Source organism: Sapajus apella, unplaced genomic scaffold, assembly GCF_009761245.1.
Source record: "Sapajus apella isolate SASKATOON/1434 unplaced genomic scaffold, GSC_monkey_1.0 scaffold130, whole genome shotgun sequence".
Classification (NCBI taxonomy): Eukaryota; Metazoa; Chordata; class Mammalia; order Primates; family Cebidae; genus Sapajus; species Sapajus apella.
This window is the reverse complement of record NW_022437070.1, coordinates 3,867,650-3,883,130: the sequence shown is the minus strand read 5'-3', so window position 1 is coordinate 3,883,130 and position 15,481 is coordinate 3,867,650. Positions and strand designations below refer to the sequence as shown.

At 49.3% G+C, this 15,481-nt stretch overlaps 1 protein-coding gene across 4 annotated transcripts in view; it reads right to left on the bottom strand.

Annotated features, from left to right (window-relative positions):
• PLAUR (plasminogen activator, urokinase receptor) overlaps positions 1–15,481 on the bottom strand; it is a 20,660-nt gene that overhangs the window by 1,069 nt on the left and 4,110 nt on the right. For 3 of the 4 annotated variants that reach the window (XM_032262801.1, XM_032262803.1, XM_032262802.1), the window contains exons 3-6: positions 15,096–15,239; positions 6,528–6,689; positions 5,475–5,609; positions 1,929–2,075 (exon numbers count right to left, since the gene is read on the bottom strand). In XM_032262801.1, the coding sequence (XP_032118692.1) occupies positions 1,929–2,075; positions 5,475–5,609; positions 6,528–6,689; positions 15,096–15,239 (588 nt within the window). The remainder of the gene's footprint in view (positions 1–1,928; positions 2,076–5,474; positions 5,610–6,527; positions 6,690–15,095; positions 15,240–15,481) is intronic. The other variant, XM_032262804.1, reaches the window with a different exon arrangement.

The following is a 15,481-nucleotide window of genomic DNA, read 5'->3' as shown; positions in this document are numbered from 1 at the left end:
GATGGGAAGGGGGAGGGAGTAGGAGATGGGGGGAGAGGGGAGGGGGGGAAGGGGGAGGGGGTAGAGGGGAGAGCAGCAGTGGTTCTTAAAGTGTGGCTCAGGAACCCCCGAGACCCTTTCAGGAGATCTGTGAAATCAAAATTATTCTCATAATAATACTAAAATATATGGCTTTTTCAGTCTCCTAAGTGTATAATGGAGTTTTCCAAAAACTCCAGAGCATGTAATATTGCAACAGACTGAAAGCAGAAGCTTCCATGAGGACCCAGCTGTCTACTATTAAGCTGGACATCAAAGAGATGTGCAACACAGCAAAATAAAGCTACTTTTCTCATTACTTTTTTTTTTGAGACACTGTCTCACTCTGTTGCCCAGGCTACAGTGCAGTGGTGCAGTCTCAGTTCATTGCAACCTCCACCTCCCAGGCTCAGGTGATCCTCCCACCTCAGCCTCCCAAGTAGCTGAGACTACAGGCACGTACCACCATGCCCAGCTAATTTTTGTATTTTTTGTAAAGAGAGGATTTTGCTATGTTGCCCAGGCTGGCCTCAAATTCCTGGGCTCAAGTGATCCACCCACCTTGGCCTCCCAAAGTAATGGGATTACAGGCGTGAGCCACCATGCCTGGAGGCCATTACATCTTTTCTTTGGAAACTACAGTCATTTTTCATGAAAATATTATGTTAATGTGTAGTGAGTTTTTATTGTTATAAGATTAATTTATAAGTAAATCTTTAAAGATTTTTCAGTTTTGGCTGGGCACGGTGGTTCATGCCTGTAGTCCCAGCACTTTGGAAGGCCAAGGTGGGCGGATGACAAGGTCAGGAAATTGAGATCATCCTGTCCAACATGGTGAAACCCTATCTCTACTAAAAATACAAAATTTAGCTGGGTGTGGTGGCACATGCCTGTAATCCTAGCTACTCGGGAGGCTGAGGCAGGAGAACTGCCTGAACCTGAGAGTCAGAGGTTGCCGTAAGCCAAGATCACGCCACTGCACTCCAGCCTGGCGAAAAAGAAAAACTTCATCTAAAAAAAAAAAAAAAAAAAAAGATTTCTCAGTTTTAATTTTTAATATGGCATTTATCTATAGAAATCACTGACATAAACAATAAACGACAACTTTTTTTTGAGACAAAGTCTCATTCTGTCATCTAGGCTGGAGTGCAGTGGTGCGATCTCCACTCACTGCAACCTCCTCCTCCTGGGTTCAAGAGATTCTCGTGCCTCAGCCTCCTGAGTAGCTGGGGTTATAGGTGTGGGACAGCACACCCAGCTAATTTTTGTATTTTTTTGTAGAGACAGGATTTCACCACGTTGGCCAGGCTGGTCTCATACTCCTGACCTCAAGTGGTCCACCACCTCGGCCTCCCAAAGTGCTGGGATTACAAGTGTGAGCCACCATGCCTGGCCAGCAATAATTTTTAAGAGCATGAAGGAGTTGAGACCAAAGACCTTATGAACCACTGGAATACAGAGACCTTTCCAGGACATCACAAGACCAAAGCCTGAGATGTCTTCAGCAAATCCCCCAACCCACGAGAAATCTTGCCACCAAACAATTCCACCTTTTTTTTTTTTTTTTCCCTTTTTTTCTTTTTGTAAAGATGGGGAACTTGCTATGTTGCCTGGGCTGGTCTCAACCTCCTGTCCTCAAGAGATCCTCTGGTCTCAGCCTCCCAAAGTGCTGAGAGTACATGCTTGAGCCACCACACCCAGCCTGAATTCCACTATTCTATGGCAAAAACGTTTACATTCTGATGGATAAGTCCTAATTCCTTACAACAATATCCACTCACCTGAAGAAAATCCCACCTTTTCCACAGGGAGATCCACCACAGTTAAGTCCAGCTTAACTGGAAGTCAGTCTCTTGGAGAACCTTCTACCCCCAGTAAGTATCCCCTCTCAGCCTCGGAAAGGGCCTCACCGTAAATGCCGGTGGCTTCTAGACATTGGTTCATGGGGCCTCGGCAGTCAGTGAGGACAATGTTTTCAGAGGAACATCCATGGGTGCTGTTCCCCTGGCAGCTGTAACACCGGTGGCCATTCTTCGGCAGATTTGCAAGTGACAGGACTTAGGAGAAGACCAGAGACATAGAGACCAAGAAGATTAGTGCCTGGATCCCCACTTCCTTGAATGACTTCCCCAGGACTCCCACTCGGGGCCAGAGATGTCTTGGAGCCACCTTGTGGTCAGGCATCTGAATGGCATTTGGAGGAGGGATGGTTTTCCAGGGCTTGAGAGAAACCTCAACATTTTTTTTTTTTTTTTTTTTTTGAGCTGGAGTCTCACTCTGTTTCCCAAGCTGGAGTGCAGTGCTGCAATCTCAGCTCACTGCAATCTCCACCTCCCAGGTTCAAGTAAGTCTCCTGCCTCAGCCTCCTGAGTAGCTGGGATTACAGGCATGAGCCACCATGCCCAGCTAATTTTTATGTTTTTAGTAGAGACAAGGTTTCCCCATGTTGGTCAGGCTGGTCTTGAATTCCTGACCTTGTGATCTGCCCGCCCCGGCCTCCCAAAGTGCTGGGATTACAGGTGTGTGCCACTGTACCTGGCCAGAACTTACAAGTTCTTACTATTATTATTACTAAAAAAATTTTTTGAGATGGGTCTTGCTATGTTGCCCAGACTTGTCTCAAACTCCTGGCCTCAGGTGTTCCTCCTGCCTCCAAAAATGCTGGGATTACAGGTGTGAGCCACTGCCTCCAGACAGAATTCACAGTTTAGAGCTACACTAGCCAATCTGATAGCCACTGGGCACATGTGGTTGTTTAAATTTAAATATATTAATATTAATTGAATCTTAAAATTCAGTTCACATTTCAAGTGCTCATTGACCGCAATCTCCACCTCTCGGGTTCAAGCAATTCTCCTGCATCAGCCTCCTGAGTAGCTAGGATTACAGGCGCCAGAATAGACCACGTATAGTAGTGGCTATTAATATTGGACAGCACAGATATGGAACATTTCTATGTGTTGACAGTGCTGGGTAATAGAGACAGGAATCTAGATTACACTGGAGGGAGGCACAGTGAAAGTGTCTCTGAAGATGATACATTAAAGCTTAGGCCTCCCAGGACTTTGGGAGGCCGAGGCGGGCGGATCACCTGAAGTTGGGAGTTCAAGACCAGCCTGACCAACATGGAGAAATCCCATCTCTACTAAAAATATAAAATTAGCTGGGCAGGGTGGTGCATGCCTGTAATCCCAGATACTCAGGAGGTTGAGGCAGGAGAATCGCTTGAACCTGGGAGGCAGAGGTTGCAGTGAGCCAAGCTTGCACCATTGCACTCCAGCCTGGGCAACAAGAGCAAAACTCCATCTCAAATAAATAAAATAAAGCTGAGGCCTAATGGATGAGAAGCTGGCAGCAGGGTGAATTCTTGGGGAAGATGTGTTCTTGGGGAAGGATACTGCATGTGCAAGGGCCATGAGGCCAGATGGGTTTTGGTGGTTGCAGAAACTAAATGAAGGTCAGGTACAGTGGCTCACGCCTGTAATCCCAGCACTCTGGGAGGCTGAGGAAGGTGGATCACTTGAGATCAGGAGTTCGAGACCAGCCTGGCCAACATGGTGAAACCCCACCTCTACTAAAAATACAAAAAAATTAGCCAGGTGTGGTGGCATTCGCATGTAGTCCCAGCTACTCAGGAGGCTGAGGCAGAATTGCTTGAACCCAGGAGGTGGAGGTTGCAGTGAGCTCTGGCAGCCATTTTGGACTATGAAGCATTTTGAGAATGGAAGTGATGTGTAAGAAACGAGATTGTGCCACTGCACTCAAGCCTGGGTGACAGAGTGAGACTCCATCTCAAAAAAAAAAAAAAAAATTTAGCTGGGTGCAGTGATGCACATCTGTAGTCCCAGCTCCTTGGGAAGCTGAGGTGGGAGGATCACTGGAGCCCAGGAGTTTGAGGCGGTGCTGAGCCGTGACTGCCCCACTGCACCCCAGCCTGGGCAACAGAGCGAGACCCTGCCTCTAAAGAAAACACAAAACCCTCAAAACCAAACTAAACTAAACAAAGCCCTGAGGCAGACAGGTGCCAAATTACATAGGTCATAGTAAGGCCTTTGGATCTTATTCTAAGAGGAAGGGAAGTCATTGAAGTGCCTGAGAAAGGAGGGTGACATGATCTGATTTACATTAAAAAATAAAAAATTGGCAGTGCAGGGTGGCTCACATCTGTAATCCCAACACTTTGGGAAGCTGAGCCCAGGCGTTCGTCATCAGCCTGGGCAACCTAGCAAGACCCCGTCTCTATCAAAAATACAAAAATAGCTGGTTGTGGTGGCATGCACCTGTAGTCCTAGCTACTCCAGTGGCTTAGGTGGGAGGAACTCCTGAGCCCAGGAGGTTGAGGCTGCACTGAGCCATGATCTCACCAGTGCACTCCAGCCTGGGTGACACAGTGGGACCCTGTCCCCCCCCCGCTCCACCCCCCAAAAATCACTCGCTGCTGGGTTGAGCCTTGGCTGTAAGGTGGCAGGAGTGGAAGCAAGGAGATCAGAGAGGAGGTCATTGCAACAGCCTGGGCAAGAAGTCAGCGTGGCTCAGCCCAGGTGGTGGCAGTGGGGGTGGTGAGGAGTGGGAGGACTGGAGAGAAACGAGAGACGGGAAGCTCCGTCACCACGCTGGAGTGCGACGGGGCACTCTCGGCTCACGGCAACCTCCACCTCCCGGGTTTAAGCAATTATCCTGCCTTAGCCTCCAGAGCAGCTGCGACTACAGGCACGTGCCACCATGCCTGGCTAATTTTTGTATTTTTAGTAGAGACAGGATTTCACCATGTTGGCCAGGATAGTCTGGATCTCCTGACCTCATGATCCACCTGCCTCAGCCTCCCAAAGTGCTGGGATTATAGGTATGAGCCACCGCGCCCGGCTAGTCTCACTGAATTTTTTTTCTCTTTTAGTAGAGATGGGGTTTCACCATGTTGGCCAAGCTGGTCTTGAACTCCTGAACTCAGGTGATCTGCCCGCTTCGGTCTCCCAAATTTTGCTGGGATTATAGGCGTGAGCAAAATTCTTCTTTGAAGAAAGGCCTAGCCTCTCGGTGGCTCATGCCTATAATCCCAGCACTTTGGGAGGCTGAGGCAGATGGATCACTTGAGGTCAGGTGTTCAAGACCAACCTGGCCAACATGGTGAAACCCCGTCTCTACTAAAAATACAAAAATTAGCCGGGCATGGTGGCGGGTGCCTGTAATCCCAACTACTCGGGAGGCTAAAGCAGGAGAATCGCTTGAACCCAACAGGCAAAGGTTGCAGTGAGCAGAGATCCAGCCACTGCACTCCAGTCTGGGCAACAGAGTAAGACTCCGTCTCAAAAACAAACAAAAAGACCTGATACTCCCATTTTTCAGAAAAGGAAACAGAGGCCCAGGGAGGAGCTGATTGCCCGAGAGTGACTGCACCGTCTGCCTGCATGCAGGCCCCTGCCCGACCCCACGCCTCGCCCATGTCTCTTGTTCCTTACTTGGGCCCCCGTTGCATTTGGTGGTATTGCAGCACTTCAGGAAGTGGAAGGTGTCTTCACTGTGGAAACCAGCGATGCCTGGGCAGCCAGGAAGGTAGCCACAGCCACGGATGTGGTGGTCATCCTTTGGAGGCCCTATAGGGGCCAGGGGACAGAGGTTGGATGTCAGATTGTGCATGAGGAACTAAGATGGGATTTGCCCACCATAGCAGGCATTCAGCCATTCTCTACTTCACCCTTCATCATAGGACCCTCATTTTATCTAGGACAATCACAGATCTTGTCGAAAACGACATATTCCTGCCCCTGTAGGTATGGTCATGTGATGAAATTCAGACCAATGTGATATAAATAGAAGTGCTTTAAGGGACTTCCAGAAAGGAGAACCCTTACAAAAGGAGTAGTGTCCTGTTTTTGGTCCCTTTTCTTTTCTTCTTCCTCCTTTCTGGAACTTACATGTGAGGCCTGGAGCTCTGGCAGCCATTTTGGACTATGAAGCATTTTGAGAATGGAAGTGATGTGTAACAAATGGGAAGGCGGCCAGGTGCGGTGGCTCACACCTGTAATCCCAGCACTTTGGGAGGCCGAGGCAGATGGATCACGAGGTCAGGAGTTAGAGACCAGCCTGATCAACATGGTGAAACTGCCTCTTCTAAAAATACAAAACTTAGCTGGGCATGGTGGTGGCACGCACGTGTAGTCCCAGCTACTCAGGAGGCTGAGGCAGGAGAATCACTTGAACCCTGGAGGCAGAGGTTGCAGTGAGCCAAGATTGCACCATTGCACTCCACCCTGGGCGACACAGCAAGACTCCATCTCAAAAACAGAACAAAACAAAACAGAACAAACAAACAAACAAAAAAACCCAAGAAGGCATCTGGGTTCCTGGTTTCCCTGGAACTGTCCTTGTGATCCTGGGCTTCCTATCACTGGGCTTCCTGTGTGTGAGAGAGCTTTGCCACTTGCTGACATCCCTGTCACTTTGGGGTTGTTGTTAAGTGCAGTCTTGGGGAGCAGCAGAGCATGGAGGAGTTCCAGCAGGTTGGGGCTCACCCTCCTCAGCTTCTGAGGTCTGGTGGGTCACCACATCCACACACTGTTCTTTAGGGCTGGTGCATTGCAGGCTCTGGTGCCGGCCCCTCTCACAGCTCATGTCTGATGAGCCACAGGAAATGCATTCCAGGAAACGGCTTCGGGGAAAGGTGACAGCCGGGCCTGTTTGGAAGAGGAGCAGGGGAGTGAGACTCCGTGGGGACAGTCCTGGAGCTCCAGCTCTGCGAGGACTCGCTCGGCATCAGTTCCTCCTTATCCCCTCCTGCAGCCAGTCATCGAGCCCTGCCTATTCTGCCTGCTGAATCTTTCTAGAATCCACCCCTCCTTTCAGACCCATGGCCCAGTCCAGCTCAGACCTCCTTCAACTCCAGCTACCTCCCTAGCCTCTGGTTTCCATTCTTGTCACCCCCTACTCATGCCAGTGCAGCATTGCCACATGGTCCTAGAAGTATATTTCTTTCCTTTTTTTTTTTTTGAGAGGGAGTCTCACTGTGTCACCCAGGCTGGCATGCAATGGTGCGGTCTCGGTTCACTGCAACCTCCACCTCCTGGGTTCAAGTGATTCTCCTGCCTCAGCCTCCGGAGTAGCTGGGATTTCAGGCGCTTGCCACCACACCTAGCTAATTTTTGTATTTTTAGTAGAGACATGGTTTCACCATGTTGGTCAGGCTGGTCTTGAACTCCTGACCTCAAATGATCCACCTGCCTTGGCCTCCCAAAAAGCTGGGATTACAGGCGTGAGCCACAAAGTCCAGCCTTCCCCACTCTCCCCACCCCGAGACAGAGTCTCACTCTGTCACCCAGGCTGCAGGCTCATGAAGGATCCAGCCACAACCACCTAGCTAAGGCACTCCAGGGTTTTTGACCTTCAGAAACTTTGTGAAATAACGCATGCTTATTTTAGTGCTGCAATCTGTAAGGCAGCAATAGATAACAGATAAGCAATAGATAATACACTACCTAATTGTCCCTGGGATCAAAGACTCACTTGGCTGATTTGTGGTCACTTTGCCTTTTGCACGGACCTTGTGGTGTCGGCCAGCTGGATCCGTGACTTTTCCCTGGAAACACCAGAGTCTTTCCTCTGCCCAGGCCTTGGCTCACACCATTTCTCATGCTTGGCGTGCCCTCCCCGTCCTGACCCCAGATACATCTGAGCTGAGTCCAGGCCAAGTCTTAAAAACGTTAGAGGACCATGTTGGCCAAGGCTCTCAACTGGCAAGGTGTGAGCTGTAATTAGGCAAATCATTTACATCCAAAGCCCTCCCGTCCCCCTCAAAGAAAAATAACTACAAAGCCAATAACCCATGTCTTCTCACACAAACTTCCATGAAAGTGAAAACGCAAAATCTCATCTTTGCCAAAGTAGCTGTTCACACCTAGCACATCTACTTTCTCTAACTCCTACTCATTCTTCAGTTTCATCTGTCATCTTCAATTTCACCTCCTTTAGGAAGCCCTCCCTGACCCATCAGGCTGGGACATGTGCCTACTTTGAGCTCCCACTGCCCCCTGGACTTTGAGCTCCTCCTGCCCACTCTGGGTGGTCACTCATGGGTCTCCTGTGTAAACTCTCTCTCTCTCTCTTTTTTTTTTTGACATGGAATCTGGCTCAGTTGCCCAGGCTGGAGTGCAGTGATGTGATCTCAGCTCACTGCAACCTCTACCTCCTGGGTTCAAGCTATTTTCCTGCTTCAGCCTCCTGAGTAGCTTCCATTACAGGCGCCCACCACCATGCCTGGCTAATTTTTGTATATTTTTTAGTAGAGACGGGGTTTCACCATGTTGGTCAGGCTTGTCTTGAACTAACTCCTAATCTCATGATCCGCTTGCCTTGGCCTCCCAAAGTGCTGGGATTACAGGTGTGAGCCACCGCACCTGGTTGTGTGAATTCTTTTTGTGCCACTGTTCTAAATGCCAATGAGCCTCAGAGTTACTTTCTTTTCTTTCTCTCTGTCTTTTTTGAGACAGGGTCTTGCTCTGTCCCCAAGGCTGGAGTGCAGTGGCACAATCATGGCTCACTGCCACCTTGACCTCCCTGAGCTCAAGTGATTCTCCCATCTCAGCCCACCGAGGAGCTGGGACTACAGGTGTGTGCCACTACACCCGGCTAATTTTTGTATTTTCTGTGGAGATGAGGTCTTGCCGTGTTGCCCAGGCTACTCTCAGATTCCTGGGCTCAAACGATCCTCCCGCTTCAGCCTCCCAAAGTGCTGGGATTACAGACCTGAGCACTGCACCTGGACAGGCTCTGTTTTAAGTCCTTTTTATTTCTCACAGTATAGACTCTCCCATGGGGCAAATATCAATTGACACGACTTCATTTCCATCTATCTGCTCATCACTCACAAATCTCTCTCTGGTTCAGACTTGTCTAGGAGCTCCAGACCTGTGCATGCAACTCTCTTTGATGCCCCATGGCTAGAACTCAAACACCTGTCCCAAATGAAATTCCCTGTCTTCTCCTACAACTGACCCTTTTCTTGAAGTCCACATGTCCAAGGCAGCCCCATGCAGTCCCCACGGCAGAAACCTGGCAGACCCCTTGCTCCTGCCCATCTGTACATCAATCCACACGCTTCTACTGTTCCATCCCCTAGTTCTCTCATCCTTTTCCTCTGCTATGTCTGACCTCTATCAAGCACATCTGCAGAGTTCTTCACTTGAGTCACTGTTCTACATTTTCTGCTGGACTCTTTTAAAACACAGATTCCAGGTGCTAAAACGTACCCTTTCCTCTGTCGTCCTAATGTATTGATTGTAGCAGTTTTCATGTGTCCTGTCATATAATCCACAATCTGAGTCACTACAACTCTGTTTCTATAGTTGGATTTTGCTCTTGGTTTCTGGTCAATTGGTCCTTTTTATTTTCTTCAGAAAACCTTGTAAATTTTTTTTTTTTTTTTTTTTAAGAGATGGGGTCTTGCCATGTTGTCCAGGCTGGCGTACAGTGGCTACTCATAGGCATAATCCTGCTGATCAGCACAAGAGTTTTGACCTGCTCCATTTCTGACCTGGGCTACTTCAACCCCGCCTTAGACAACCTGGTGGTCCCCTTTTCCTGGGAGATCACCATATTGATACCAAACTTAGTGCAGACACCCGATTGATATAGCACACGACAGCACAGAACTCTCAGGCTCAAGCAATCCTTCCAAGTGGTTGGGATTACAGACGCACGCCACCATGCCCGGTTATCTTGTAGGTTTTCATCACATGCCAGACATTATAGATAAAAATCTGTCAAGGGCCTAAATGATGTTTTCTTCTTCCAGAGTCAGGCTTTCATTCCTGTCAAGGATTGCATCTAGGCTTGTTTAAAGCTGGTCTATTTCACATTGGCCCTTACCCCTAGGATGGTCTTGAGGGGAGAGCCTGAGGTGCTTACCAAGGCCTCTCCAGCTTGGCAACCTGTGTCCCCAGCATCACATGCCTGCTGGAAGCCTTGCTCGCTTTTGTAGCTTCCCAGTTACTATTTTTCTCTTCCAAGTTTCTTGGACTCTCACCCTGTGCATGTACAGCTTGCCAATGACTTGAGGGAGATTTGTTTGCAGATTGGGGACTCCCTTTTCTGTGGTCCCATCCATTCCAGGATTTTAACTCTCATCCTCCAGACATTCTGGCAGCCCCAAACTCCAACCTCCGTCTTCTCAGTCTAGCGACTCTCTTTCCGTCTGGGCTCTCTTTCCCTTCCACAGCAGCAGATTGGCAAGTGCACTCCAGGAAAAAGCCAGGTTGTCTGTGGGACCCACATTCTACGCCTTCCTTATTTCAGAGGTGGTAGCAGCTCAAGTTTCTCCTTTCCTTTCTTTCTTTTTTTTTTTTTTTTTTTTTCTTGAGACGGAGTCTCACTCTGTCGCCCAGGCTGGAGTGCAGTCATGCAATCTTGGCTCACTGTAACATCTACCTCCCGGGTTCAAGCGATTCTTGTGCCTCGGCCACCTAAGTAGCTGGGACCACAGGCACATGCCACCACACCTGGCTAACTTTTGTATTTTTAGTAGAGATGGGGTTTCGCCATGTTGCCCAGGCTGGTCTTGAACTCATGAGCTCAAGCAATTCGCCTGCCTTGGCCTCCCAAAGTGCTGGGATTACAGACACGAGCCACTTCGCCCAGCCAAGTCTCTCGTTTCATTTGCAGCTCTCCAATGACTTCCAATAATTGTTTATTATTTGTCCAGCATTTGTAACTATCGTTGGCAGAGGCGTGCTCCGATTCAAGTGACTCCATCATGACCAGAATTGCAGGTCCCCTCTCCACATAATCCACCACTAAGGACTGCTTCTAAGTAGCTTTTTTTTTTTTGGCTTTTGTTGAGACAGGGATTTGCTCTGCTGCCCAGGCTGGAGTGCAGTGGCGTGATCACAGCTCACTGCAGCCTCCAACTCCTGGGCTCAAGCAATCCTCCTGCCTCGGCCTTCCAAAGTGCTGGGATTACTGGCGTAAGCCACTATGCCTAGCCGGAATAGCTCTTTTTTTTTTTTTTTTTTGCGACGGAGTTTCGCTCTTGTTACCCAGGCTGGAGTGCAATGGCGCGATCTTGGCTCACTGCAACCTCCGCCTCCTGGGTTCAGGCAATTCTCCTGCCTCAGCCTCCTGAGTAGCTGGGATTACAGGCATGCACCACCATGCCCAGCTAATTTTTTGTATTTTTAGTAGAGACGGGGTTTCACCGTGTTGACCAGGATGGTCTCGATCTCTTGACCTCGTGATCCACCCACCTCGGCCTCCCAAAGTGCTGGGATTACAGGTGTGAACCACTGTGCCTAGCCGGAATAGCTCTTAAATCCATCCACTTCTCTTTCTCTGCACACCTGACACCCTAGTCCTGCTGCCCTCCTCTCCACCTGGACAACCTCACCTCCCCCCAAGTTGGTTTCCCCTCATCTACTGTTGCTTCCTTTCAATCTATCTTCTGTTCTGTGGTCAGAATAATTTGTTAAAAATGTAAATGAGGACCGGGCTCATGCCTATAAACCCAGCATTTTGGGAGGCCAAGGCGGGCAGATCGCGAGGTCAAGAGTTCGAGACCCGACTGGCCAACGTGGCAAAACTGCGTCTCTACTAAAAATACGAAAAAATTAGCTGCGCATGGGGCCAGGCGCCTGTAATCCCAGCTACTGGGATACCTGTAGTGCAGTGGCATGAGCTCGGCTCACTGCAACCTCCACCTCCCAGGTTCAAGCAATTCTCCTGCCTCAGCCTCCCAAGTAGCTGGGATTACAGGCACCTGCCACTACGCCCGGATACCTTTTTGTATTTTTGGTAAAGAAGGGGTTTCACCATGTTGGCCAGGCTGGTCTTGACCCCTGACCTCGTGATCGGCCCCTTTCGGCCTCCCAAAGGGCTGGGATTATAGGTGTGAGCCGCTGCGCCCAGCTTTTTTTCTTCTTGATAGGATCTCGCTCTGTCACTTGGGCTGGGGTACAGTGGTGCGATCATAGCTCACTGCAGCCTCCACCACCTGGGCTCAAGTGATCCTCCTGCCTCAGCCTCCCAAGGAGCTGGGATCACAGGCATGTGCCACCACGTCTGGCTAATTTTTGTATTTGTTGTAGAGTCACATTGCCCAGGCTGGTCTGGAACTCCTGGGCTAAAACAATCCTCCCATTTTGGCCTCCCGAAGTGTTGGGATTACAGGCATGAGCCACCGCACGTGGCCTCCACTGGCTGTTTCGTAATCTGATTCCTACTCATCCTTCAAAACCCAGCTTAGCTGCCACTTCCCCTAGGAAACCTTCCCTGACCTGAGTCAGGTATCGCCTCTGGGGCCCCTCCTCCTCCCTCATCCCAGCCCTGACCCCTCTGCCTGTGCTTCCCCCTTCCGAGCCCAGACTAATCTATTAGGTGGTACAAAAGTAACTGCGGTTTCTGCTGTTGCTTTTTAAAAAAACTTTTTTGAGAAGGAGTCTCGCTGTGTCTCCCAGGTTGGAGTGCAGTGGTGTGATCTCAGCTCACTGCAACCTCCACCTCCCTGGTTCAAGCCATTCCGTTCCCTCAGCCTCCTGAGTAGCTGGGATTACAGGTGCCTGCCACCACGTCCAGCTATTTTTTTTGCATTTTTAGTAGAGATGGGGTTTCACCATGTTGGTCACGCTGGTCTTGAACTCCTGACCTCAGGTGATCCGCCCGCCTCAGCCTCCGAAAGTGCTGGGATTACAGGCATGAGCCACCGCGCCCAGCCTCTGCCATTGCTTTTAATGGCAAAAGCTGCAATTACTTTTGCACCAAACTAATAATCAGTCACTGATGATGGGTCTGTTGTCACCTCTACACACGCGCGCGCACACACACACACACACACTGGACTGTGAGTCTCTTGGAGTCAGGCAGGGCACAAGGCTGTCTTGGTCACTGCTGTGTCCCCAGCATCATGTAGGTACCGACTGCAGCTTAACCAACTATTCAAGTTGCCACAGGCAGGGTACAATGGCATTAGAAATGGGGATGATACAGGCATCTCAGTTATTGGATTACCGAATTGACAGCTGCTGCCCCAAGCTCCCAGTGGACCCCTGACCACTCCCAGCTCTCTCCCCAGGGCCCTTCATGTCCCTGTGACCCATCATCGAAAGGGGTAACACCAGCCCCAACAGGGGACTCCAGGAGTTTGTCCCAGCACTGACCGATGTTGTTAAATGTTTTCACTATCATCTCTGAATGTACTACTTAGAGCCAAGTATTGGTGCTTTCCCTAAGCACATCTGGCCTAAAGAGGAAGCTCACATCCTCTCTTGTCACTTCCTCAGAACAAACATCTGATTTGGCCCCCCCAACAGATTAAAGTTTGAGGTCAGGATGGATGAAAACCAGCCAGAATCAGGATGAATGAACAACAAAGAAAACCCAGTGCAAACGTAGCACTCTGCTCACTGACGTCACCGTGACTGGACTGGCCTTACCCTATTTCCTTCCTGACCAGGTCCAGAAAGAGGAATCTCTGCTGACCATGCACCACAGGTCCATTTCTTCCCCACACTCCCTCTCCTGTGGGAATTTACGAGAATTTGACCCTTTCTAAGTCTTTTTCTTAAAATGATCAGAGCCTGAACGTGGAATTCGACAAAGGGGCTTCTGGATGTTTCTTTTTCCTTTTTTCTTTCTTTCTTTGAGACAAGGCTTTTGTCTCTTTCTTTCTCTGTTTCTCTCTTTCTCCTTCCTTCCTTCCTTCTTCCTTCTTCCCTCCTTCCCTCTCTTCTTTTTCTTTCTTTCTTTTTTCTTTCTTTTTCTTTCTCCTTCCTTCTCTTTTTCTTTCCTTATATCCCTTTCCTTCTCTTTCTCCTTTCTTCTTGTCCTTTCCTCTTTTTCTTTCCTTCCCTCCTTCCCTCCTTCCCTCCTTCCTTCCTTCCTTCCTTCCTTCTTTCCTTCCTTCCTTCTATTTCTTTCTGCCTGCCTGCTTGCCTTTCTGGCTCCTTCCTGTCTTTCCTCCCTTCCCTCCCTCCCTCCCTCTCTTTCCTTCCTTCCTTCTTTCTTTCTTATTTATTTCTCCTTCCTTCCCTTTTCTTTCCTTCTTTATGTCCCTTCCCTTCTCTCTTTCTATCTTCTTTCTCTCTTCCTTCCTTCCTTTCTTCCTTTCTCTCTCTCTCTCTCTCTCTCTTTTCTGACAGGGTGTCACTCTGTCATCCAAGCTGGGGTGCAATGGCATGATCACAGCTCACTGCAGTCTTGAACTACCCGCTCAAGCCTTCTGAATAGCTAGGCTCCACCTCAGCCTTCTGAATAGCTAGGACTACAGGTGCATACCCCCATGTTTGGCTATTTTTAATTTATTTTTTGCAGAAACCAGGTCTTGCTATATTGCCCAGGCTGGTCTTAAACTCCTGGGCTCAAGCGGTCCTCCCACCTTGGTCTCCCAAAATGCTTGGATTACTGGTGTGAGCCACCACACCCAGCCAATTATGGACATTCCTTCACATTTTCTTTTTTTCACTGTCCAAGTCAGAGACCATCTATTGCAGAGGATTCTCCCAACCTACTGTGGCCCATCTAATCCTTCCCTAAGAACATCAAGTCTCTGCTTGAATCCTGGCCCCTCAGCATCTATTGCTTGGACCATCTCCCATCCCAATGGATTGAGTTTAACCATCTCTTGCCCAATCGGATGGACAGACATAACTGAGACATCTCACCTATGTCTCATGCATTCATGTGAGCTTGTTAAGGGCAGAGCTGCAAGTTATACATAACAACCATACATACAAACATTCAGGATGGGGATTGGGTTAAGGATGAAAGTAAATGTGTTGTTGGGACTGGGGTTTAGGGTAGCCTGAAATGAGGATGAGGTTGGAACTGTGTTTGGAACAGGGCTGGGTTTGAGTTGGGGACAGTGTTGGGGTAACATGAAGTTGGGGATAGAATTGGAGATGAAGTTGACTTGGGGTTGGATATGGGGTCAAGAATGGGCTGGGGATGGGGCTGAGCTAGAGATGGGTTGGGATGGGGTGTGACTGGGATAAGGCACGGACTTGGGGTTCGGCTGATGTAAAAGTAAGGATAGGATTGGGATGATGAGGTTGAGCTGGGGATGGCTTGGGGTTGGGGCTGGCCAGGGCTGCCCTACTCACCAGAGCTGTCCTGGTTGCATAAGTCTAAGCCACACACAGCCTCAGTAAGGGTGGTGATCCTCACGCCAGTCCGAAAGCTCATGGTCCTGTTGGTCCTCTCTGAGTGGGTACAGCTTTTCTCCACCATATCCACCTCTTCCCCTTCTGCAAGAAGTGGATCTTCATTACCCCAGAGGCTCCTCTCAGCCCAGCCAGCCTCTGACGCTCCTGGTCTCAAGGTCACCCACTCCCAGGGCTGATCTTTGCCAGGCCTCTTCTCTTGTTTGAGTCCAACTCTGTCTTTTTCTAGAGTTAACCCTGCCTCCACCCTCACTCCAACAAGGAGCCTGCTCTATTTTATTTTATTTTATTTTAATTAACTTTTTTGGTGGGGATACAGGGTGTTG